Source organism: Micrasema longulum, unplaced genomic scaffold (genome assembly GCF_059751315.1).
Source record: "Micrasema longulum isolate JH-2025_06_02 unplaced genomic scaffold, ASM5975131v1 h1tg001352l, whole genome shotgun sequence".
Classification (NCBI taxonomy): domain Eukaryota; kingdom Metazoa; phylum Arthropoda; class Insecta; order Trichoptera; family Brachycentridae; genus Micrasema; species Micrasema longulum.
In genome coordinates, this window is record NW_028278538.1 from 95,911 (window position 1) to 122,599 (window position 26,689).

At 32.7% G+C, this 26,689-nt stretch overlaps 1 protein-coding gene across 1 annotated transcript in view; it reads left to right on the plus strand.

Annotated features, from left to right (window-relative positions):
- The window catches only part of LOC148275740 (protein toll-like), a 95,594-nt gene extending 69,475 nt beyond the window's left edge, over positions 1-26,119 (plus strand). Inside the window, exons 3-7 of the mRNA XM_088235269.1 lie at positions 19,767-20,823; positions 21,189-21,522; positions 22,487-23,143; positions 23,805-23,969; positions 24,450-26,119. Of these exons, the coding sequence (XP_088091395.1) occupies positions 19,767-20,823; positions 21,189-21,522; positions 22,487-23,143; positions 23,805-23,969; positions 24,450-25,382 (3,146 nt within the window). The 3' untranslated portion in view covers positions 25,383-26,119. The remainder of the gene's footprint in view (positions 1-19,766; positions 20,824-21,188; positions 21,523-22,486; positions 23,144-23,804; positions 23,970-24,449) is intronic.
- The last annotated feature ends 570 nt before the right edge of the window (positions 26,120-26,689 follow it).

Below are 26,689 nucleotides of genomic sequence, written 5' to 3' on the forward strand. Positions count from 1 at the left end.
GTAGCAACAATTCACGGACAGTGTATACTTGTAATGTAGTATTAAATAGACTTCATGAACTCGGCAATAGTTATTTCCACGTATCTGATATATTTAGTGTAGGGTATTGTTCCTATAGAACAAACCTTTTGAACTTTTTCAAAGATGGTGAATGGTAATTATATTTATTTATTCATGCATTTCATATACAATTTTTTGTTCACTTTGCCTAGCTGTGTGAAACAGTACTTATGATTTTCTTGTTGTTTTACTGTAGAATGTTTTATTATTTAAACTTTCTACTGAATATGCTGTATAATTTTTGGTTTGATTTTTTTTTTCAAATCTTGTTTTTAATATTCATGTTTTTGAAAAAAAAAAATATATTTTAAGCCAAATATGTTAATATTATAAACATTTGTTACAGGCAGATTTGCCGTTTATGTTAATAAAATAAATAAATAAATAAAATAAAAGAGAATACGATTCATTCAGATGAAACAACATTGCCGTTCAAAACGCGTAGTAAAGTAAAAAAAGACCAACCGTTTATGCCGCTTACTCTGAATTAAAATCTGTACGTCGCTCCATTTTGCACTGCTTCACATGTGCTTAGCATATACAAAGAAAAACACATTTTATCACCAAACACAAGATAAGTTCCGGAACCTGTATTGAATGGAACACAAGTCGGGTGCCTAGTGCCACGTGCGTGAATGGCTCGGAGTGTGCATGCAGAATTTTTATTTATTCTAATTAATTACCAACGATAAACTCCATGGAAAACTCAAATGTTAGCAATTATTCTTTTCTCACTTGAATTTCTTATTTATTTAGATTTTTTGGTCACATTTAATGTTTATATCTTATTCATAATTAATGAAAACTTAATTGGTATTTTTATGTTAAAAAATTGCTGTTTTTAATACTTATTACGTATGGCTGTATGTTTTCTGAATAAAATAAAATCTAGTGGATACATATTATTTATCAATGTTTATATGACAATTTTGATATGTTCCGTTATTATGTAGGATGCATTTTATTTAAAATGTGTTGTCAAATAATATGTTTATTTAATTTTAAATCATTATTATATATGAACACCAGATGCAGCAGGAAGCACCCGTTTTATGTTCGGTTCTAGAACTTAACTTGTAGTCAGTTAATATGGAGCAGCGTAAACTTCAATTCGCGGTAAGACAGTCTTTTTTACTCCACTGCGCGTTTTGCACGGCAACGTTTATTTTTCAGAACATCATTTCAAACTATCGTTCTATGAAGCATCATCTCTATTAGATTATTTCTCGGTGTTTTAAATAAATATTTCTACTCTGTAGTTGAAATTGTTAATAGCTTTGCAATTTAAGCTGACTGTCTTTACCAAAATAATCTGGTTTTGTTGCTAAGCAATTCAGAACTGTTTGGAATTCAAATTATTGACAATGAGCGTTTGGCAGGAACTTCCTTAGATGATCGCTTCCAAGTTCGTTAATTTTATTTGATTACTCAACACGGCCTCTATAAGCCCTCTATCAATAATGATTGCTACGCTCTAATGTCTAATTAATTAACATCAGTTTACACAAAATGGCGGCGAAACCTCTCGCACTTCCCTGAAATCCTTTGACGCTTGGATTTTGAGAAATAATATAATATATCATATTTAAGCATAATCGGTTGTGCTTTGCCTAAAAATTCATCACTGTTAGAACTTTGAAAATAATAATAGCTTATTCACGTTAAAGGTACATATAATATCAAGGCTTTACTGGCAGAATGCATTAAGTCATTAAAACAAATTCCGAGATAATCGCATTTAAATCTTTTTTATTCTTTCAACGCGTTATTTCTCCCACATTTTCCTTTTTTTTTAAATCTCTGAAAGAGTAATCTTTATTCTAGGCATATAATAAAAAAAAAAATTGACATCTTGCACCTGTATTGAAATATATAAAGACTGTTATCTTAATGCATTCTGTCATTACTAGCCTTACAGCCTCGATATAACGTTGCTCAAAGACCCGCTTGAAATATCTGTCAAACTTGATCAAATCAATAATGATACTCAATGTATAAAATTCACCACACTGCCAATGATTAAATAGAAGCAAAAGGGCTGTTTTCTTTTTTGGCGTAGATGCAATTTTTCCGGGTTATTTGACTTACTAGGAAACGCCAGAATTTTAGAGGTATATATATATATTTAAACCAGACCGTTTTAAGAGTATTCTTTATAAATATTCCCTTGACTCTTTGATACACAGCTTTTCATTTCAAAAATAAATTACTTCTCTTTCAATTATTGAGTGTAAAAAAAATCACAAACTAATATGGAAAACGTTTTTCCAGTAGCCTTAATCACAAATAACTATCGATGCCTACGTGATAATAAGCGACGTGATAACAATTTCTGGCCATGGTTGTTTATTGTATTTGCGATCACAATGGAACATCCGTGAACACCTAATATTAAATGTCAAAATATTTACGTTTGGCGACGTATAATCCTGCTGCGAAATCACATATTTGAATTTCACCCGTGTAAATATGGAAAATATTCCAAAATTGATATTTTTACTTATTTATTTATTATTTATTATGCTATTTATTTCATTTTTTTGTCATTCAATTTTGACTTTTTTGAATTAGATACTCCTTACTATTTTGCAAATGCCATATATTGTACTATTTTTTATAATAAACGCCGATTCTTCGGCAATGAACTGTATGTATTTCCGAGGAAAACAAAAACAAACCAACACGAGCGTTGACTTATAGATTACACACGCGTTGACTTATGACTACGATAACTTAAGCATGTTCATTATTGTTTATTGTGATCGCTCAAATGCTAAGCGTGTTTTTAAACACTTCGATAGTTATTTGAGATTGAGCTACACGTAGTATAAATTTGACTTACATCATGCCAGTGAACATAATTTGAAACCACCTCGCCTACATCAGATTTAAAATACTTTTAAAAATTATTCACACCTACACCTAAAAGCTGTTTCGTCTTCGATGCATGAAAAAAAATCGTCACATAGAAGTCTTTTTGTATCTCAATTCAGTTTCAATTTCTAACTATCGTTCTATGAAGCATCATCTCTTTAATATCAGCTAAAAAAACAAGTGATGTCTACACTAACCGGATCAGACATAACATGACTATACCTTATAATATTTCTTATATAACCCTAGCAGGTTTTTAAATTTAATGAATATTTTAAAATAAGAAAAAGGCAATTGTCCTTTTTATTGTATTAAAAAAAAAACTTCATTAAATCACTGAAATCACCGTTCGGTTTTAACATTCGTATGAAAAATACCCTTTTCCGTTTACTTGCTCTAAACAACGACCCATTTTGACTATATGTGATTAATTTCAATGTATTTTAATTATCTTAAGAATAACGACTGTAATGTTTCTATTTTGGAGGTATTTCCAACTCCTTTATGTCTTAATGTCATCCATTTTCAATCCTTTGACCCTTGCCTGATTATAACCGTTGATGAATAAAATCAATTGAATTTTAACGCGTACCAAATATCTGGTTATTAATATTATCACAATGGTTTATTTGCATCGCCATTATAAATACATCTCGTGTTTCAATACATTTATCGCGTGGAGCCATTTTGTCTCGCAAGCTTTATGCGTTCTGCTTTCGCGAACATTTCAACAAAATATTCCGCCTAATAAACTGTGATATATTTTCAGAATAAAACGAGGAAGTATTATTAACATTCACAGCATTCATATCAACTTGCCAGAAAAGTGTGGCACTTATCTCTTCTCGGGAGAAAATCTTTATTTCAACACAAAATTATTGTTCGAAACACGTTCTTACGGATTTATTAAAGAAAATGTGTTTAGTGCTTAATGTTTTGCAAGGATTACTTTTCTGCTGTAGGTATTTTGTAAGTGTACATAATAATGTATTCTATAATATTCTTAATACATTTTGAGATTGCCCAAATTTTTGTAGACAAGGACTGGGTTCAACCCCGTAGGAAGCTGTTAATGTTAACATATTACAACAGACATGAAGAACATATTACCGAATAGAATATTGAAGTTTCTGCATCCACAGGGCTTATGATTTGTCATTGGCTGATTTTAGTGGCCACTTTACTAAATGTACACCATTCACCATTCAAAGAGCTACCGATGGTAGATCGGTAGCTCTTTGGCTGATTGGTTCGGGGTCTCCACTGGAGTGAGGCAAGGCTGCGTCCTTGCACCGTTCTTATTCATCATACTGATGGATTTTATCTTTTGCAAATCAACACCACCTGATCAAGGCATAGAAGTGAATTTCCCCTTAAAGTTGTGCGACTTGGAGTATGCAGATGATGCATTACTTTTTGAAATGTCAAATTTCAAATGTTGGTGATTTTTAGGAAATTGTTGACACACTGCAGGAAAACTCAACTCGTCAGGGTCTTAATATTATTTTTTTAAAAACTTAGATTGTGTGCAACAAATACTGTCCTGACCCTGATCAGCCTCTTTATTAAAATGGAGAGAGGATTGAGAAAATTGACAGCTTTAAATACTTGGGAGTACACATAACTGGGGATGGAAGCATGCATAAAGAGCTTGCAATCCGCCTATGAATTGCTGGAGCAACTTTTAACATGATGCGTGTTGTCTGGAACTCTAGTCTATACTCGCTGAAAACAAAATGCTGATTATTCAACTCTTGTTTAATGCCAGTTTTCTTATATGGGTGCGAATCTTGGCACCTTACCAAAGCTCAAAACACCAAACTTTCAAGTTTTGAGTTTAAGTGCTTGAGAAGAATATTAGGTATAAGGTGGTTCGATTTATAACTAACATTGAATTCCGAGAACGGACGCAGCAGCCTCTTATAACGAGTGTCTTGAGGATGCGGCGGTGGACCTGGCTTGGACACGTGCTGCGCATGTCTCAGGAGAACCTAAACCCTAGTTGCCTCTTCTTTAAACCTGCGGTATCACGCCGTCCTGGAAGGCCGTCAATGACGATCTTTAGACTTTATTAGACGGAATTAAGGGGCGCTGGATTGACATGGGAAGAAACGAGAGTGCTGGCTGGCGATTGGGTCTCCTGGAGGCAACTGGTGATGTCCACATGCTCCACTTAGGAGCGGATGTGGAAAAGAAGAGAAGAAGAAGATTCACCATTCAGCTTGTATTTGAATATCTTTATTCCTTCGATTCTTTCATCAGTTGACGTTTTTTTAAGTTAAAGAGCTGAAACCTTTACTGCTGTAAGATTCATCTGATTGAATTATTTTACCTTCACACTAGGCAACGCCTGAAAATATTTTTTTGTTTAATAATTATTTAAAAGAAATATAAACCCAAAATATTTTTTTTTTACTTCAAATTTTGACAGACGTCGTGTGTTGGACGGAAATATCAGAACCAATATGGTTTTTGTTGTTACTTAACGTCATCTATCGAAAGCTTGCTATCCGTCAAATGAACCTCGTGTGTTTATTGTTTTAATTAAACGACTTGCTTTTTTTATTTAAAATAATAAGATCAATTTTCGATTGTTGTCAACTCATCAATTCTATTAGTGTGCGAGTGCCTGGTCAAGTTACCCGATGTAATACTCTATTCTATGCGGTCCATCATGGACCTATAGCGCGAATTCACCAGTAGTACGGATGCATGTACTTGCGAACCAATTTGCTAAAAACATCGATGTCTAACGTTTTTTTATAATATTGTGTATATTTTTTTGTATTGCTGTTATTTTTCTGAATAAGCAAAATTAAAAACGTGAATCTTGTAAACTTTAAAAATCAATGTATACGAGTATGTTCCTTTTTATTAAAAAAGGAATACCCCGCTAAGCCTCTATTTCAAAGGCTTGTCAGCAGGTAGGAAACAGAGGATATGGAAGGAAGCTATGAAAAATTCTCTTCAACACCCAGACCAATTGAGAAAAAAATCTTTCTCAGATTTCTTTCTTGCAACTGGCGGGAATCGAACCCGCGACACCAGTCTCACAGTTAGCCGTCTACCCAACTTCGCCGCAGCATCTAATAGAAGTTAATTTTTTTTATATTGTATCATAATATTATGTTACCTGAAGTATTTCATACGTTTATCTTTTTTTTTAAATTTTATATCTCACACAAATTTTTCTCTCTTTTAGAGCTTCTTTATATTTTTCTGTACCAACTATATTTCTGAACAGTGTTCTATCTTTTATTTCTTTAAATTGTATTATATTTTTAAAATTTGATGTTGTTTATTAACTCGTGTTTTATAGAACTTTTATGTATGTAAAAGCCGTATAGGCGTGAAAAATAATAAAATATTTGTTTTTTTAATGAACAAAAAAAATCGAAACGAGTAGTCTGTTTTACTGGAATGCTTTTAGCCTACTAGAAACGTATTTTTCTATTTTTGGGAAAACAAATTTGCTAGTTCTTCTTCCTAAATCTATGCCACCCTCGCACGTGAATATTGCACAAGTACGCGATACCCGGTACACGTGTCAGGCCATGGTCCAGGGAATGTTTCATTCAACGAGAGCCATTAATCTTCCTCCGGAAGTTGGAGACTTCTACCGGAAGACTTCCGGTCTCGTACAAACAGCCTACAAACCATATACTTTTGGGAAATAAGCCTGAAAAAACAAATTTACAAAACAAAACATCACGCCGTTTCCCCGAAAGGAGAAAGCAGAGAGGATAGAACGTTATATCACTCTGTCTTTCTATACAGATTTCGCTTTCTCTACACGCATACATCTTCTCATGAACGCGCGTTGATAATTTAGAGTTTTGAAATGTTCATGTTCAAGCGTTTGTTGGATTTGGACATGTCATGTCTTTCTCGATCCTCCTCGATTTATGCATCCATGAACGTTTGATTCGTGAATCTTTTTAGCCGTTTTTTCGCTGTCCATTCGCTCGACATGTCCAAACCAACGCAGAACTTTTTTCTTGATTTTGTGGATAATGCTTATCTCAGTCTTACATAATACACGTTTGCCTGAGAGATCACCTTTTGACAGCATTCAGCCTATTCTTATCCTTGTTTTTCCAATTCCACAATTTGTTTCCATACCTAAGGTTTTTGGCATCAGGACTTCATAGTGAACGGCTAATTTTACCTCCTGCTACAAATATTTATTCTCCAAAACAAACAGTGCCCAAAAAACTCAGAATAATTAAGAGATTTATAATTAAAAAAGATTTCAAATTATGTGCGTTAGGAAAATATAATATCCACAAGAAAACCTAATTTATACTTGACTGATGTCTGCCGACTGCCAACTCCTGTGCGTTTTTTCAAAACAGGTCTGCGTCCCCTATTTCAGACATGACCTGTCAGTAGGAATGTCCATTACTTGAAAATCTTAAGCCTTTTGTTTTTGTTTTTTATAAATATTCTATACGAAAATATTCCTTATAGTTTTTTTTTACACTTTCAAAGTTTTTTTTCAAAAATTTACATTGAATAAAATATAGAAAATTTAAATATTTTGCGTACTTAATTAACAACATATTTAATAGTAATATTTTTTTCATATTTTTATTATTATTTATAGTGAATGCAAACAGTTACAATTTTTCACATTTTTTTTGCTAGACACAAATCCATAATTTTAATAAATTGCATGTTTTATATCAATTTAAAACATGAATGAGTTATTCTAGATACGAGGACTATAACAAAAAAATAAAGCAATATCTAAAAACCATTGACATATTAATACACATAGACATGCTCTGAGCCCTCAAAAATGCCTAAAAACTTGGTCATGGCCAACGCGTATTTAGTAATTCTTCGACCGAAACCTTTTACCTGCTTGTGTCTTAAAAGCGAGTAAGAACATTTCTGATAAACATTGTTAAAAGGCTTGTGTAACTTTTTAGTGGTAAATGTTGATTCATGAGTGATTTACAAAGCTTAAAACAATTTAAATGTTCTTAAAAATATTTTTTTTGTAAACGTCAAACTACGCCTGGCGGCACAATTGCGAAGCTTCTCTTAATTTCAGAGCTGTACTGATACGTTTTTAAAATATAATAAACGTAATTTAATATTACTTTTTGCATTCATCGAAATCCAGTTTAAAACAATAAATTGGTTGAAATTACAAGGAATTTAAGGAACGAATCTCATTAAGGATCCACCAAAAACAAATGTCAATTTTTAACGTTTAAATACAAAATGTTATATATATCAAAAATGAGTTTCCTCCAATTTTTGGTAGTATATGCATGCTCGTTGCATGCAGCCCTGGTGTAAAAAATAAATAATCTGAGTAACTATGGTACGTTTTCGTGTCACTACTTTTTAAAATATTTTACTCTATAGGGCGGGTCTACGTATTAATATGTCAATGCTAAAAACATTATTTTCGAAATGTAATTAACTGGTAACTGAAAATAAATCAGTTTTCTTCGGTTTCTTTATTTGAAATCCCATTTCGCAACAGAAATGGCAAGCGTATCGAATTTTTCCCCACATAGAATTCTATTGTCAAATGCCAAAACCATCCATCTCCATTTTTCTATTTGTCCCTCTAACTAAACGATAAATCTTTTTGCGTCAACTTCCAAGAAATTGATCGATTACCGAATGCCTGATTGGTTCGTGAAGTTCGTTTAATCGTATTAAATCGGCAATATTGTGAGTATGTCCACATGTTTGTAGACATATGACGGATTTCATAAATATTTACAAACACGAATTAAAATACGAAAGCTTTAATTAAAAACAACTGGTCCTAAAAAATGTTTAAAATATTGAAATTTTATGGTTCTAGTAATATGTAATTCAGAAAAAAATACGTGTTATTAATTTTAAAATTATTTAAGTTTGTTAGTGAAAATTCTTGATGGAAGTTCATTGTAATTTATTATATAAATAAAAGACGAGTGAATCCACAAATTGGGAATATCCAAATACTTAAACTCGATAAAATAGCATTATATCAACTCATTAGTTACCCTGAAAAAAATAAATTAATAAAGGTCTATGAAATACTGCCGAGTAAATATTTTTTTTTCATGCTGCATGAAAAATATTTATAAATTAAATTAATATTAATAAATTCTCGCTAAAACGGTCCATTGCATTGGCCCCGCCCCTAGTACGTCACGGCTCGGTAAAATTTTGAACTTTGTTTTTGACCGTTTAAATTTAAATAGAACATCGTCACGAATCTTGACGTCACAATTGTCAAGGTCAAACTTGTTGCGTTTTTGTACAGACATGTTTTTTTAACAATTTGATTTTGAAAATGCAATTCACATTTTTAAATCAATTTCACTTATTTTTATAGGTAGTATGTGATATTTCCGTATTGCGGTAGCTATTTAGATGATTTGTAAAATTTGCTTATATAGGCAACTTACTAATATTAATATTTAAATCAAACACTTATTTGAGTCGAGTACAATTTTCGTTTATTTAGATATTAAAAGATAGGTTAAGATTATAATGTCGCGGGGGTAATTATTACAACTAGGTTACTTCAAAATCAGCCTTTGTGAGTTACTCACTAAAAACACATTTTTTACCCTCCTTCCATTAATGAATGTTGAAAAATTGACAAGTCATGGTTTTAATGAATCACGGCATGCCTATTTGTAGCATTTAAAGTGGAAGATACAAATATGTATTTTACTACAATATTTGAGTTTGTCCAAATGAACGTAGACAAAAGACTGAATTTCACCCCCTCGGGGGTCATTAAGATTAACAAATAACAACAGGGATTGAGAATACCTTAAATAATGGAATATGGAAGTGGTAAATTAGACTGTTTATAAACGAATGCGTCTGAAGATATTTTCTTTCATAAGGCAGAGAGTTTTTTTGAGTACGAATGCGTAAATCTAGAGAATTTGGTTTACAAATCTACCACCCACGGGACCAAAACGGGTCTATACATGTATACCAGCAATTTCAATGTTTTATTTAACACGTATTTTTTATTAACATATTACAACAGAGATGAAGAACATTTCAGAAAAGGTTCACTTCTGTTGTAATATGTTAATGTTATCAGCTCCCCAGGGATTGAATCCAGTCCTTGTCTACAAAAATTTGGGCAAACTCAAAATATTGTTGACGTATTTTTTAAATAAAAAGCTTTCATTTAATATATTTATTAAATACTTATAAATGATAGGCCAAATCTTAACAACAACAAAAAACATCCACATCCTTAAATTTTACGATTGAAATTAAAAAGCAGTTTTTTTTATATAGAACCGAACGATAATATATATTTATATATGAGGTAAATTGTTATTCGCTTGGTTCGATTTATTAAATTTATACTTAACGTCTTTTTTATACATAAATATTGCTTGATAATTTATATACTATAATATACAAAAAACGAAAAATTTTGATCTCGAATAATCAAAAAATGTTTTAGAAAACTATTAACTTATTATACGTTTTAATTAAAATCAGGCTTATCTTAATGCTAAGTATAGTCTTCAATAAATTAGAGTTAAAACAGTTTATAATATTAAATGATCAAGGACTTCCTGGTTTTGTGAGGGAGAGTTAATGTTTAGTATTAAAACATTGTGCTTTGGATAATGAATACACATAATTTAAAACGGAAACCGCAAACTTAATCTAATCCAAGCGTCAATATTAATTTTAATTACATAATTAACTAAAATAAATTATTTTAGGTCGGATTCACTGATAAAAGGGTCTGTAAATTTACTAATAATATTTTAACAACGCCAATGTATTCATTCTATTATAAATCTAGTTTAATGAAATAAATTAGTGAGTTGGTAATTGTTTAACTTCAGAAACCAAAAAATACTGAAAATTGATTTTAACTTAATACATTTGTTGTAAATATTATAATACAGATAGTTCCTTGTCTACGTAAAAACCGATTATGAAATTACCGCTGACTAGCCAGGATAACTAATATCATTTTAGTAAAGGTATATTTATGGGTCAGTTGAAATACAATAGACACATACATCTTTGCCAATTCTACAGTATCTGATTTTGTTTTTTCTCCCCCGTAAACCTCGCAAAATGACCGTCGAAATATTCAAGTCTGCTAGTGAAAACTCTTGGTGGAAGTAAATAATAATTTATTATTTAAAAAAAAAATTATGTGCGTATACCTCAAATTAATAATGCGCTTTGGCGCATTAGGACTCTGAGGTGTATACATATTTATTTATCGAGTTGGTGTTTATTTTATAGGACTCCATACAACTAGGAAACCGCAAAATCAGCATTTTTAGATACCAACTAAAATACATAAGGATGGAGGGATGGAGAATACCTTAAATAATGGAATATGGAAGTCTAGGCATTTACAGGGCAGGCAGGGTCATAATATAGTTTTTAGATTCAAAGGAAGTTTGGCGTCTAAGGGTACTGACCTACCTTTTAGTTAGACCGTTTTGGGAGCGTGGTACATTCCTTTTTACGTCGCGGTTTTACTCCGTGCCATGCTAGAACTAGAAACGTGCTATGAACGGGTTAGGAACGTGGTCGGAACGTGCTTGGGACTCAAAGGAAGGTCCTACCATAATTTCTCTTTCGTAGCTTTCATCAGGGTCGGCTTAGCGAAATTTAGTACTTACCCGAATTGTTTTGTAATCTACTGTTGTTTTAAACATAATATTCATTTTGTTTAAATCATTCTACTTTGTATTTATTATTTACAATATTTGATTATCATTTTATATACGCACAAAATTATAATATTAACGTAAAATTTATTTGACAGTCTAATTAGGGTAAGTAACCCTGATCTAAGACAGTCAAAAATATACTACTTTACTAGTCAGAAACACAATATTTATAATGTATATACTTAATATGAAAAAATATTTTCAAAATATATATTTTTTTTAAATTCGGTCTTATAATATTAAAAAATTAACATATTTTCAATATTTAAAGCATTAACTTTGTGTTCGAACATTTAACTAAATGTTATTAAATTTTTATATATATAATCACCTATTGACTTTTTTGTCACAATACACCTTCGCCATGTTGGACACTAATTAAACCAACATGGTGAAGGTGTATAGTGAGTTTTGCATGTTGGTTTAACTGGTGTCCCGACGAAGAGACGGGTACGTCTCGAAACCGGTAGACATAAAAAAGTCAGTTGGTGGTTATATACAAATATTTAATAACAAATAGTAAAAAATAACAGTTTATAAAAGAACTTGTATTGGCTATCTATCAGCTATCATTAACCCCTCAGACTCTCCGCGATAAATTAAACGAAGGAAAGCAGGTCGGTAACCTTTTACAACATTTCAACGGTCCGGGCATTATATTATATGAGATTATCGTATCTCTGCTAAAAAAATTCTAACCATTTGTTGAAAAATCAGTTCGCTGGCGCTGTTAGAACTCCGTGTCTCATAATAATGAGAACATTATGGTTGGGCATCTCTGTTACATCTACATTTTATTTTTAGTTAAGGGGGTAACCGGTGTCTGAGAATCTCGATAAATGAGTATATGCACATTATTTTCTGTCTCTCAAATGCCTCCCCGAACTGTGCGAAAAAGACAATTACGCGTAAACTTATTTTTCCTCACTAAAATCTGTTTCGCTGTCTCGTTTTTCGAACCCCAAAACTGAACTGATTTGTTTTTTTTTAAGAGTATCAGAAATTTTTTTTTGCGTCGGTACCGTTTTTGTTTCATCATTCGTTACATCAACGGTCCAAAGAACCCTTTTACAAAAAATATAAATTTACAGAAATAATCACAACAGTGCACAACAATCATGTAGTACATAGTATGAAATAATAGAACAATTAAAAACTAAAAAATTAGTGCAAATATATTACAAAAAACAAAAAAGTAAAAAAAAATATATACCACTTCTAAATAAAAGATAACAATAACCATGAGAAAATCTTATGTTCTAAATATAAATATAACACAGTAAAGTTGAGAATAACTAGATAATAATAATAAAAAAAATTGATCCATATTAGTACTTAAAAAAATACAAGTTTTTTGGGCAATAAAATAAACTAAAAAATATGAATGAGAAAAAAAAACTAAAACTAGAAAATATCTTTATTTAGTGAAATCATCATCATCAGTTGGTTGGAAGAAGTTACCATTTGGCAATAAATCCACCAATGTACAATTTGAATTATGTCTTACATGTTAAAATAAGGAAATAAAAAATCACGTATTCCAGGAAACAAAGTTAAATTTAATAATATATTTTAAAATAAATCCATTACTTTACTAAAAAATAACAAGTGAGAATGCGTTTTAATTCATGAACAGAATTTGTATGGAAAAGATCAAATATTTGTTCTAATTCATTTCTATACCTATGTATCTCGGGTATAGGAGAGTGCATTTCGAAGTTAGTCCGTGAATTGTTGCAAAAAAATTCATTCCTTACTTCTAGTGCACGTACCAGGTATTCGAATTTGAATTAGTTCAAGCAGAGCAGGGCTGTCAATCATCGATTTCATTATTTTCAATAAGAATAACAAATCAGCTATAACTCTACGATCAGACAATTCAAGTAATCTCATTTCATTTCTAAGGAAATCATAATTTAACGATTCTAAAGTTTTTTTAATGTATAATTTATGAAACGCAATTTCCAAAATTATTTATCATATTTGTATGCCTTACGTCCGAAGACGGCAGATAAAACTGGTCGTTCGCGATATAGACACGCTAATAGTGTGTAAAAAAATCATCGCTCTAGTGCCACAATCCAGGGATAAAATTCGAGAATACGTTTATATGAAGAAAAGTTGCAATTTTTCTGGGTACACGTATGTGAGCACCGCTTAGGAGACTTATGTCCTCAGATGCGGTGTGCGGTATGTGGTGGACCAGCTGTAAGAAGAAAAGTCAGACCGCGTTGAAAATATGCAAGTGGGAACAATAGCGATAAATAAATAAGCTTTGGGTATTTAAAGCCCCACCCACTTACCCGGATCTGTTTTAAAGGTCTTGTTGCCTCTTTTCAGATCCGCATATTGCAAAAACATTTTTTTTAGCTGTAATGAACTGTAATTTATTTTTTCAAAAATTATTTGTGTACAAAAGGTTTGCGTTTTTTTCATTTTTTGAATTTACATAGTTAACTCTTTAGTTAGAATGACTATGTTTGACTAATCGTGGTTTTGTTGTAAGGTTGCGTGAAATTGAATGAAAGATTCACTGACATTGTTATGAGATTTAAAAGATAATATTATGAATACAAAATTATACAAATAATGATTAAATTTAATACAGCACTGAATGAATTAACCGTGACATGGATTTACATTATTTGTTGTTGGGTATTTGAAAGTCTTAGAGAGAGAGAGAGCAAAAAGCTAACTGAACCGAAGCCGACACGGGACACGAAGATTCTGTTGAGTTTCGATCGTGTCAACGTCGAGCAGTTCCGGTGTGCCTTAAGTGGTGTTGTTAGGAGTAAAAATGCAGCGTGAGTGCGTGCCCTATTTTATTTACTTCAATGCCCCCATCGCCGTCAGAGCAACCTAAGTATATACAGTCAATTCGTCTGTCATCCTCAATCAAATTTTCCCAGTTTTTACTGCGATAGGGTATGTTAGTTCAATCGCCTGTTAGTAAACTGGAATAAACATGTCTGATCGGGAGAACCAGAACCGTCACCACCCTTCCACTGGCCAAATAATTCAAACCTATTAAGCCCAAAAGAAAATCATTGTTCATAAATTCGCTCTATTCCTAGCACCGCCCTATTCAAGACGAAAACCTAGTATCAACCTATTCAAAATCTAGCACCATAGTCAAAACCTAACCTAACCTAACAACCAACTTTATTAACCGCATGCAATATGAAAACCCAATCCTACATACTAGGATAGCGTCCTCAATAACCCACCACGGCGGCGAAGGAGCATAGAGTTTTGTATATAACTGATTTTTGGGAAGGAATTCCTGTCTTAGATATACATGTATATGCTCCAAGAGATAAGAACTAATGATTCGCCAGAGATAGTTTAGAAATGCTTCGTTTGGTCAGAAGTTTATTTGTGAAAAGAAACAATGTCATCGTTAAATGTTAACTGCTGATACTCATTCAGTACTTACCTAAGTTGGGAAAAGAAGGAAGAGTGGTACACGGGAGTCGCGAATAAAATAATGAATGAAAACAAGTTCATATGCTGTTTGAATACAGATCGTGAAAATAATGAATAAATTAGTTGAAGAGTAATCTGCCTGTTGCAGCTCTGAAAATTAGTTTAGTCTCTGGAATGGTGAGGCGCTCCTTTCGGAGGTATTTTGTGCGAGAAATTCTAGGGCCAGTTGTAAACAAAGGGCCGACTTTATCCCCTCTCCGCCTCTAATCCCTCCCCAACGCCCCCTCGGCCATTGTTCCTGTCCCAAACAATAACAGTCAATAAAGACAACAGCACGGTAATGGCGAACTGCCTTCTCTGCTGGGATTACCGCAGGGCCTATTCCTCAAATCAAAATCAATATGCGCCTTGAAAATATAATGTTTTGAGAAAAATTAAAAAGCTTTCAAATGTATTTTGTAGCGGGAAAATAAGTGAAATTTTAATTTTAAAACACGTTAATGATAATCTTCTAATAATAATATCTATATCTTATTCTTCTGGAAAAAAACATGATTATTTTATTTTATTAACACATACGGCAAATCTGCATTTAAAAAAAAAATAGTACTGACTTATTTGGTTCAATTATTTAAAAAAATACAAACATATCTAACCTTTTACCTCAGATTTATAAACAAAAATTAAACTTTAAAATTATAGAAAATATTTAGTAGAATTTTATACAATTTAAGAATAAATGTAAAAATCAAGTTAAATAATAAAATATTTTAAAGTAATATAACAAGAAAATCGTAAAGTACTGTTTCATATAGCTGGGCAAAGTGAACAAAAAATTGTATATATTATGAAAAAGCAAATAAATATAATTACCGTTCACCATCTTTGATAAAGTTCAAAAGGTTTGTTCTACAGGAACAATACCCTACACTAAATATATATCCGATACGTGGGAATAACTATTGCCGAGTTCATGAAGTCTGTTCAATACGGAATTACAAGTATACACTGTCCGTGAATTGTTGCCACAAAACGGTGGCACCTGTTTCGTCATTTTTCCAGGCACCCTGAAGTTGATGAGAGATAACAGTTCAGGGCAATCCCATTTTGAATTTACAATTTAGAATAAATTTAAAAGGTCTATAATTTTTCTTCTGTCGTTAAGTTTTAACAAATTTAATCTTTTATCATATTATATCGAGGGCAAGAAATAATAATATAGGTGTCAACATTCCTCTCGAGAAAACGCGGTCTTACTTCTCTTCGTGCAAACGCAGTCCTGTATTTTCTCCCCGGATAATGGCACCAGAACAATGATTTTTTGCACGTTAAAGATATTTGACAGAATCACGAAGTATTATACAGTACATGGGTTTAGCAATATTGATGTTTAAACCCATGCATGCGAAAAACCTATTTAGCTTATTTACAGTGACCTGAAGACCCTTGACTGATTCGTCAATTATAACCGCATCGTCGGCATACTCTAGGTCGCAGAGTCATCGCAAATCATGAAATACCTGAGAGTGTATGTTACGAAAAACGGCAGCTTTCAAATAGAACTAAGAGTGCGGTTAGGAGTAGCAGGCGCCACATTCAACAGTATGAAGGCTGTCTGGAGATCGGATATTTTCTTAGTGAAAACCAAATGCCTTCTATAAAACGCCTGCATAACACATATTCTCTTCTACGGATGCAAATCGTGGCACCTCACTAGGGCCCAAAACAGAAAAATTCTGAGCTTTGAGAGTAGGTCTCTCAGAAGAATTTCGGGTGTGCGGTGGTTTGACTTTGTGCGGAATGAAATAATAAAAGGATGGACGCAGCAAACTCCGGCGACAACTTTCGTCAAGCGAAGGCGATACGGTTGGCTGGGCCATATACTGCGGATGCCTCCTGAGAGCCTTAACCACGCTTGTCTACTTTACAAGGCATCAAGTTCTTGACGTCCTGGACGTCCACTGCTGACTGTTCGTCGGCAGTTTATGTCAGAACTTTGGGACGAGATCCTGACTTAAGAGGATGAAATGGAGCTGGCAGCCGATAGAGATGCGTGGAGGCTCTTTGTGGATACCACATGCTCCAACTAGGGAGTGGACATGGAATGATGATGATAAATATTTACAATTAGCGTGCCTCTATCGTTTTGCTATTTTGATAAATTGTTTCTTATAAGAGCTAGGACCAACCAAAACCCAAAAAAGCGCCTAGTTTTATTTGCCGTCTTCGGCCGTACGATATAAAAATAAAGTGATAAATAGTTTTGAAAAACGTAAAAGATACCCACATAGAACATTTCGGTTTGGTTCTGAAATGCGAAAAACGGGACAGCGAAACGTCGATTTCGTGCATTTCAGTTGGCCAAAATCAGTTCGTTGTGCAGTAGTTGTCTTTTTCGCACTGTATCGGGTAGGCATCTGCGAGAGAGTGACAGAAAGACAATGTTTTAATACCTATTCGTCAAAATTCTTACCTACCGCAATCCTTTTAAGGCTTTTGGTCTCGCGTACGAGGATTATTTCTCTACCAATTTTTGTACATGCTGTTTTAAGTTTAATCCTTATTTTAATTACTTAAAATACACAGAATAAGCCTCAGTGTCCGTCGTAATTATGGCGAGGATCGAAAAATGGCGGACATGTATTTCAATAGCCTCTATCTGGCACATTCTGTAAATTCATTTTGATTTATAGTTACTCTGGCGTTTGGTCGTTCTGATTAAGAAATGCCCATTCAGTGCGACATTCAACTGAAATTATGCATTACTATTGTAGATTATTACAATTTTTTTGGTCGAATCTAAAAAACAACCCCTTACAGTAGCAAAAACGTTTTAATTTATATTATTTTTACTGAAGGTGCTAAAATATTTTCACTTCGGTATTAGTTTTTAATAATTTTGGATTGAAATAATGATTCAATAAATGCAAATTTTGTAAAGGCTTACTGTCTAATAAAAACCGTCTTTATTTACGAGTAGTTATGGTTTTTTTTTTTTGCAATGCTTGATGCTAACGGGCTGTTTTTTACTGTGCAGCCTGTGATACAATAATAATTACAAATACTGCCTCTTTTTCACTTTTTTATTTAATTCACATAAACGCCCTGAGGGTTTTTGCAAAAAGGAACCGAAATTAAGGAATAAGCCATTTGCATATTATAGTTTAAAAGTCTGTTAATTTATTTTTTTTAATATGTGTTGCAATCAATACACTAGTATGCGGATACAGAAAAAATCATGAACATTCTCTAAAAAGCATTACTTACATGCTTGTATTTTTTTTGCACCACAACAGGCCAGGAGGCCCAATTACAGTGGTTTATCACAGCACGGAATACTCAGGCTTGAGAAATATCAAAATTATTATTTTTTGTTTCCTCATCGGGAATTGAACCCGGAACCTTCCGTGTGTGAGCCAAGCATCTTGACCACTATACCACGGAGGCCGACGTGTAACTATAAGACGCGTAACTATAAGAAATAATCGATTGTGAAATTATACTTTAAATACGCAACAAATTAAAATATAACTATTGTTTATAAATAGGAACATGTAACACAAGCGTTTGAAACGTTTTTTTTTTTTTTTAATGATGTACACATATTAAAAAAACTTGGTGTTATAATGAATGACAACAAATACATTATATTGCACCTTTAGGGCGAAATCGACATGACTAAAAAAAACTTTAAAGGAGGTAAGATCATAAAACGACTTTAATGAACACTATCCATCTTTCTGCATTGAAAAAAATGCAACATTCGGGTAGGAATAGGACAAAACCGTTACATCGGTCTCTTTGTTACTCGGAGAATTTAGATTCCGTGTCAGTACGGAAGCGACGCAATTAGTGTTGTGTTTACACTGCTGTGTGAAGGACGCAACGCAGATAAACATATAGTGACCGAAAGCCGGTTGAATAGATTTTATTCCGATACAAATGGCATGTTTACTTTATTAAAAAATATATTCAAACGACTTGCCAATAATCTTAGTGACTTGTTTAAGTTAATGTCATTTTATTATTTAAATTATCGATAATCTCAGTGACTTATTTACGTTTATGTCATTTCGTGAATAAATAAAAACATGTGTTTGGTGACCTTATCTGACCCAATAAAAAATATGTCATCTTATTTATCAAAGTTCTTTTGTTTGTTTTTTTTTCAATCTAAAAAAAAAAAAAAAAAAAAAAAAAAAAAAAAAAAATCATGACTCATTAAAAAAATGTCTTGTTTAAACTTATAATTATTTATTTTTATTAGGCTTTTTTTTCATAAATTCATAGCTAAAAGCCTTCAGTATAATTTTTAATTCAAAATTTGGTGCTTACTTCAAAAAATGCGAAAGAATACGAAGGTGTCACAATTTACATTTTTCTTTTACCATTTCCCAAAAAGTTAATTTTTTGAGTTGAGTCGTTTTCGTCCTAAAGGTGCGCGATATAGTTAAACAAAAAAAAAGCACTTATGAAATGAAAAATAAAATATTCAACTATTTCTATTTACAACTCTACTCAATAAACTTTATGCTAGTGTGACGGATAAGAAAAAAAATGCTCTTTAAATTTTTTTTATATGTCTAGTATTGCTGTATTTATGAAGTAGTATTTGCTATACCCATTATTTATTTATATTGTCTGAGGGTGGTACTCTTTTTATATTTTTATCAAATCAGAATACTTAAAACAAGCTTTTTTTGTTTTCAGGTCCATCTTCGTTCATAGTCAAGTTCATCTCGGGTAAACATGTTGTGCTGCAGTGCTTAGATAATGTCAAATCAGATGACTACGCCTTGATAGCGACGCCAATAATTCCTGACTCGGAGAATGATGTCGACTCTTTCAGTTTCACCAGCTGTCCTCTGCCTAGCACACCCCTGGCAGATATCGTCACAAGACTCGGAGTCTCCAAACCGCGGTCTCTAATGTTTCAGACCTATGGCCAAAATCTCTCCAACACGTTGAAGAGACATCACTTCAAAGGACTTGAAGGAGTAACACGACTTGTTCTTTCTTCAAACGGCTTAACGGATTTACCTGATGACTTATTCATCGACATGAAAAATCTCACATGGCTAAATTTACGTTCTAACAAGATACATCTACGTCCGGACCTCTTCAAACACATCTCAAAACTGAATCTTCTAGAACTTGGGCACAATTATCTACCGGAACTTCCGCAAGGTCTCTTTAAGCATCTCACCGTTCTAAAGCAGCTGAATCTTTGGCAGAATAGTCTGACAAACTTGAATAGTGATGTGTTCGATGGTTTGGAATCCCTGGAAGAGTTGGATCTTAGCACCAACAAAATACAAACTTTACCTCCTGATGTCTTCCATAATCTTCCCAACCTGAGACTTTTGAATCTCTATTCTAATAACCTGAGCTCTCTGCCCGAAGATCTGTTCTTAAAAAACCCTAAACTTGAATATCTCAAACTTTTTGATAATAAACAAAACCTGCAAACACTGCCAAAGGGATTTCTTAGTAACCAAACTAAATTAACAGATGTGAACTTGTACAGATGTAAAATTGCTTTCTTACCGGAATCTCTTTTGTGGGGCTCAACTAGTGTTAAAAGCATATCGCTAAAAGGAAATGCGCTAAGTGAGATTCCAAACGATCTATTAAGAGATCAAGTTGAACTTGTCGAACTAAATTTAAGTGATAATTTAATTACAAAGATACCAGACGGTGCCTTCCGATCTCTCGAGAATTTAAAAATTCTGAATCTCGATAAAAATCTATTGGAAAAACTATCTGGGTAAGTTCAATTCAAATAAGAACTTTGTGTTACAATTTTACCAGTTTTTCCCTTGATCTTTAATATTTTCCCTCTAAAAAGAACTTAAGTTTTCACGCTTATGTTACGCTTTTGATTTTTTTTAAATCAGATTTTTTTAATTTAAGAGCAGTAAATAACATTTATGTCACTGTTCATTTTATTTATGATTGAAAACATGCCCTTTTATTTTAATAATGTTTTATTAAGAAGAAAACTTCTGAAAAACAAACTAGTATATTAGAAAAATATTTTGTTTTTATTGTGAAGATCTCATAGTTTATAAACTTTTCTTCAATATTATAACCCCGTTTATGAATACTCACCTATGTTTATGTTTTTTATAGGAAAATATTCGCCTATCTCAGATCACTGGAACAATTAAGTATTCGGGAGAATAAGCTACAAGAGGTTGCTTACGATACGTTTTTCTCAACTAGAGAATTGAATAAAGTTGATTTGTCATTTAACAACCTTTCATTTATGGAAAAGAATGGAATGGTTTCTCTGCAGGACGATGACATATACTATGGCTTGAGATCCCCTTTCCAGAATCTAGATAAAATTCGAACATTAAACCTTAGTCACAACGCCATTACTGAAATATTCGCCGATTGGAAACTTAGCATGACAAGTCTGAGATATTTGGATCTGAGCTATAACAAAATGCTCAAAATATCGGTAAGTCAATATTTTTCATAAATATTAATGACATTAATACAGTAGAACTCCGTTTATCCGAACTCCTGTCATTTGGATTGCCAAATATTCCTCGCTAAAACCTCGCTGCTCGTAAACGAGATTCTTCATCAAAGCAATTAACTTTGCCGGAGTAAGTTGTTAATCGGATTCCAATTAGCTGTATTATTTCGAAAGCAATAAAAAAGTGGTCTTAGAGTAAATTTTGTGTTTTCTTTCAAATCATTTCCTCAATTAAAAGGTTAATCCAACTATCCGGAAAACATCTGACACTCATTAATCTAGATAATTAAACTTTTACTGTACATCAATCCAACTGGAAACCGGCCCTGTAAACAGGCCCTATTGGAGTGTCACTAATTGGACATCCACGGTTCGAGCCCTGTTCTACTACAACTTGGTTCCCATTTTCTCCCACAGTTGTTATTTACGACTAGTGGATAATGGGAGCATTTTAGTCAATCGTAGAGACATTTATTTATTTAAAAGGCATTCAATTTTTATATTTTTAACCAATCCCCTTATATTTTTTAGTATGAATTATCAAATTATGAAGATATAACTTGAACTAAAGAGCATAAAACGGTCCTTATCTTATTCATTTATTTAACATTGTTCTAACTTCCCCATGAAGCTGGAACCTAGTGAATTTAAAATCAGGATAATTATTGTAAATTGAAAATCAATTAATAAATCAAATTTCTGCATTTTGCCTTGCCCTTTGAATTTTCGATTTTGACCATAGCAAGATAGATATTAGGGTAGTAATGTTAGAAAAAATAAGTCTTATGTCATCTAAGCCTAGACCTTCTTTATTCTCTACTGATAAAGGTTCTCCATTTCTGTTAAAATATTTGTCAATCTTGATAAAACTTTTTAAAGGTACAGAGGTCTTAAAAGATTTATACTCTCGAAAATTTTTTAATATTTGTATTTTTTTTTACAGTTTGAAGATATAAATATAGTGAACAATGATATTCATCTGGATCTGCGGAACAACAATATTTCTGAAATTAATTTCAATACGGCGCAAGGAATAGCCATGGGTCAAGACCCTCCTCAACCAGACGCATATCATGGTGCATCTGCTCCTGCACACCTTGTAAAGGTCTATATTGAGAACAACCCGTTCCACTGCGACTGTGTACTATTTAACTTTGTTCTCTACCTGAGAGGAAAGCTAGACCCCCAAGTTAGAAGTCTCGTAAATGTGGATCCAGGAAATGCACGCTGTATTTCTCCTCCAAATCTACAAGGAAGATTGCTCACAGACCTTAGCCCTCAAGAAACACTTTGTCCTCTTGACAACCCGAAAAGCAACAACCCACCTCTGTGCCCCAAAAATTGCCAATGCGATGTGCGATTATTTGATCTGTCCTTGATTGTCAACTGTTCGGCTTCAAGTACTACGGATTCGCTGACGTTACCAGATATAAGTAACCTGAATTTCCACCATACGGAATTGCACTACGAATATAATATGATCAACAGTCTGACACAGTTGTCTTCTAATGACAAAACATATAACCAGATCACTGGGCTATTTGTTGGTGGAAATAATATTTCAACCCTGTCTTCTGATGATATTCCTAATCAAATCGAGGTAATTTTCTTTTTCTTTTTGATAATATTGTTTTTTTCTTTGTAACTCATTGCTTAGCATGAATTCACGAAGAGCACACAAATATCTTTGTTCAGTATTTATGTTTCTTTATTTAAATTCACAAATCAAAATGCACATCAACTAATATAATATCACAAATTCTTAAAGAATATTTAATAGTATTTACAAGACTATTGGTAGGCCTATATTGTCGGCCTCGTGGTGTAATGGTCAGTGCGTTTGCCATGCGAGAGGTCTCGGTTCGATTCCCGACATGGTTGATATGAAATATTTATTTGAAAGGGTGTTTTCATACCATAATATTTCATAGTCCCTGAACTGGTACCTGAAACGTAAGACTGATCATCTTACCATCATGTAACAAAAAATGATCAAGATACGCTGCAATTGGCGTACCAATGCAGTGCCCTATGTACCATTAGGTGCAGAAAGGGAATGATGATGATATTGTTCAATTTGAAAACAATTTTTCAAAGTTTCTATTGTTAAAGAAGTGACTGAATTTCAATGAAACACCATCTATTATTATCCACAGGTGGATTACCTCACTTTTATTATTGTTTTTCATTTAATTTCTTATCAAATATACTACATTTTATATGTGTACCAATATTAAATAATACACCATTTCCTTTTACAGATACTTGATCTCAGAAACAATAACCTTCATCACATCAATGATTCTGTAAGTAACAAGTTAAGCAATTCCACAAGTTTGAATCAAATCTGGATTTCTGGGAATCCAATAGCTTGTGACTGTGAGAACCATCCCTTTTTGTCTTTCCTCCAAGGCAATTATAAGAAGGTAATGATTTTAAAAAAATATATATTTATACTTACTTTGAATTCTTTTTTTTTAGTTTTAAATATTTTTTTAGATACTGTTATAGAAACAAACTGAGAAAACGAAACTTCAAAGGAACATTGGCATACTTTAAAATACTAATTTATTTAATGAAAATAATTCATTATTATGATATGCATAGGGAGGCAATCCTTAGTGTCTAGACTAGCATCCCTTCCACAAACCCCTACCCCTCCCTTACTGAGCCGCATCCCTAATCACTGTCCAGTGTATATCGCTTCGTTGATCAAATATGTTTTTAATCTCAATTTATCATCTTTTTTTATTAAAAAATGGTATTTTCCTGAATATTCATTGGGATATTTTTTTAATTACATCATAAAAAATGTTCCTCGGGAGTTTTACGGTATGGCTCTGAATAGCCGTGCATTGAGTAAAAACTGCAAAATTTTCTTATTCTAATAAATACTTCATTTTCAGATCAAAGACATGGGTCATGTGAATTGCTCCGATGGTCGGAAAGTTGGAAGTATTTCATTAGGTGATCTCTGTGGGACCACTCCAGCTGTTATGGCAATCAGCATTGTCTTTGCGCTTGCTGGACTATTCATGGGTATTTTGGCTGCCTTGTATTACAAGTACCAAGAAGAAATCAAAGTTTGGCTTTTTGCTCACAATATGTGTTTGTGGTGTATCACCGAGAAAGAACTCGACAAGGATAAACTATACGATGCTTTTATTTCTTTTTCTCACAAAGATGAAGATTTTGTCGCAAATAAACTCGTACCAGAACTTGAAGGTGGATCTAATCCTTTTAAGATTTGCCTTCACTTCCGAGACTGGGTTGCGGGCGAATGGATCCCTACTCAAATAGCGAGATCTGTGCAAGATTCGAGGCGGACTTTGGTTGTACTATCTCCAAACTTCTTGGAGTCGGTGTGGGGAAGGCTGGAGTTTAGAGCGGCTCATAGTCGGGCTTTAAAGGAAGGAAGAGCGAGAGTAGTGGTGATTTTGTATGGAGACATTGGACCTACAGATAATCTGGATGCAGAACTTCAAGCGTACCTGTCAATGAATACTTACATTAAATGGGGAGATCCATGGTTCTGGGATAAGCTGCGATACGCATTACCGCATCCACAGAGCAACAAAGCTCATGTTCCCACACACAACGTTCTTAAGAAAAATGGATTCGACGACCGACTAGAATTAATTCACCCTACCACTCCCACTACTCCACCGGGACAGAACACACCTCCTGCCCATCAAGCACACTCCAATCCTCTCATGAACCATGTTAATTCCATTCCTAATGGAATCAACGGCATCAAATCACCAAATAGTTTGACTAATGGTACAATCACAATGAATGGATTAAAGGTTAATGGAAATGCTAAACACAGTGATGTTTAATAAATTCCAACCTATCTTGCTGTAAATAATTTTACGATAATATAAAACATAAAAGACTGTTAGTTAAATACAACCATTTTTGACAGTTGTCGGTCAATGTTAGTTTTGGGAGTAAAATAATGGACTTGCAAGTAATTTGTGCCTGGTGTGTTTCTGAGATTAATTATATCGGTACATAAGACTGATAAGGTGAATTAAGAAACAATACTCGAAACTCAAGCAGATGAAATCGTTTAGTAAAAATTCAAACTGTGATTAAAATTGTACATGAGTACTTTAAACAAATGCACTTCAGTGTGAAAATAAAATAGTAAAATATGAGCTGTTTGTGAGTTTAAAAGGAAAACATTTTAAGCATTGCTTGTGTAGATATTTTTCGTGATGAGTTGCGCTTGATTACTTTTGACAAAATACATCATTTTGTTAAAAAAACATAAATGAACATTTTTACTGTAAGGCTCCTAGAAATTGTTATGATTATTAGTTTATATTATTCTAAACATATTTTTTTATTGTTGTAATTTGTACATAGTACTTTTAAGGGACAGAGGTGTATACCATATTATAATTAATAATTTGTATAGGTACCTAAATGATCTGTATTTTAAAATGTGTTATATAATAATTATTCTTATGTTCATATATATTTTGAAAATGTACGTAGGTATTTTATTAATACGATTAATGTTACTTTGACTTGCCCAATTTTTTTCATAATATACAAAATTGACACGGCATGATGCTTTTTCAATACCTAATAAATTTAAATAATGTTATTATGTGTATAATTTTATGACGGGTCATTATTACCTTTTAGTACTCGTTAGAACTTATTATTAAGGATATTTTAGGAAGACTATGATATGTTTATCGTTGAATGTTACAAATTTCCTTTTTTCATGAATTTGAGGGATAGTTATGCATTCATTCTAAAACTTATTTCGGGTACATATAATTCTATTAAAATATCTATTTATCTTTTCGATCCTAGGATCATGTTTAATTGACACAGAATACACCTGCATCTTCTTCCTCCATTTTACAAGATTCAGAGCGTTTTTTTCAATTGGTCGTATTATAATTGTGATGTGCTACCATTAGGTATTAATTATTATTTCAGCAAAACTAGAACAAAATCATAAATCATTTTTACACTTTTACATTTTAATGTGGTACTTTTAATTGAGCTTTCAGGGTGTTCGATATATAAGTAGTATTTATTTATATTTATTGAGGTGTACAATATTTTAAGATCAATTTTGTACCCGTGTAATTACTTACTTATTGAAAGTTTTTGAATGATTTAT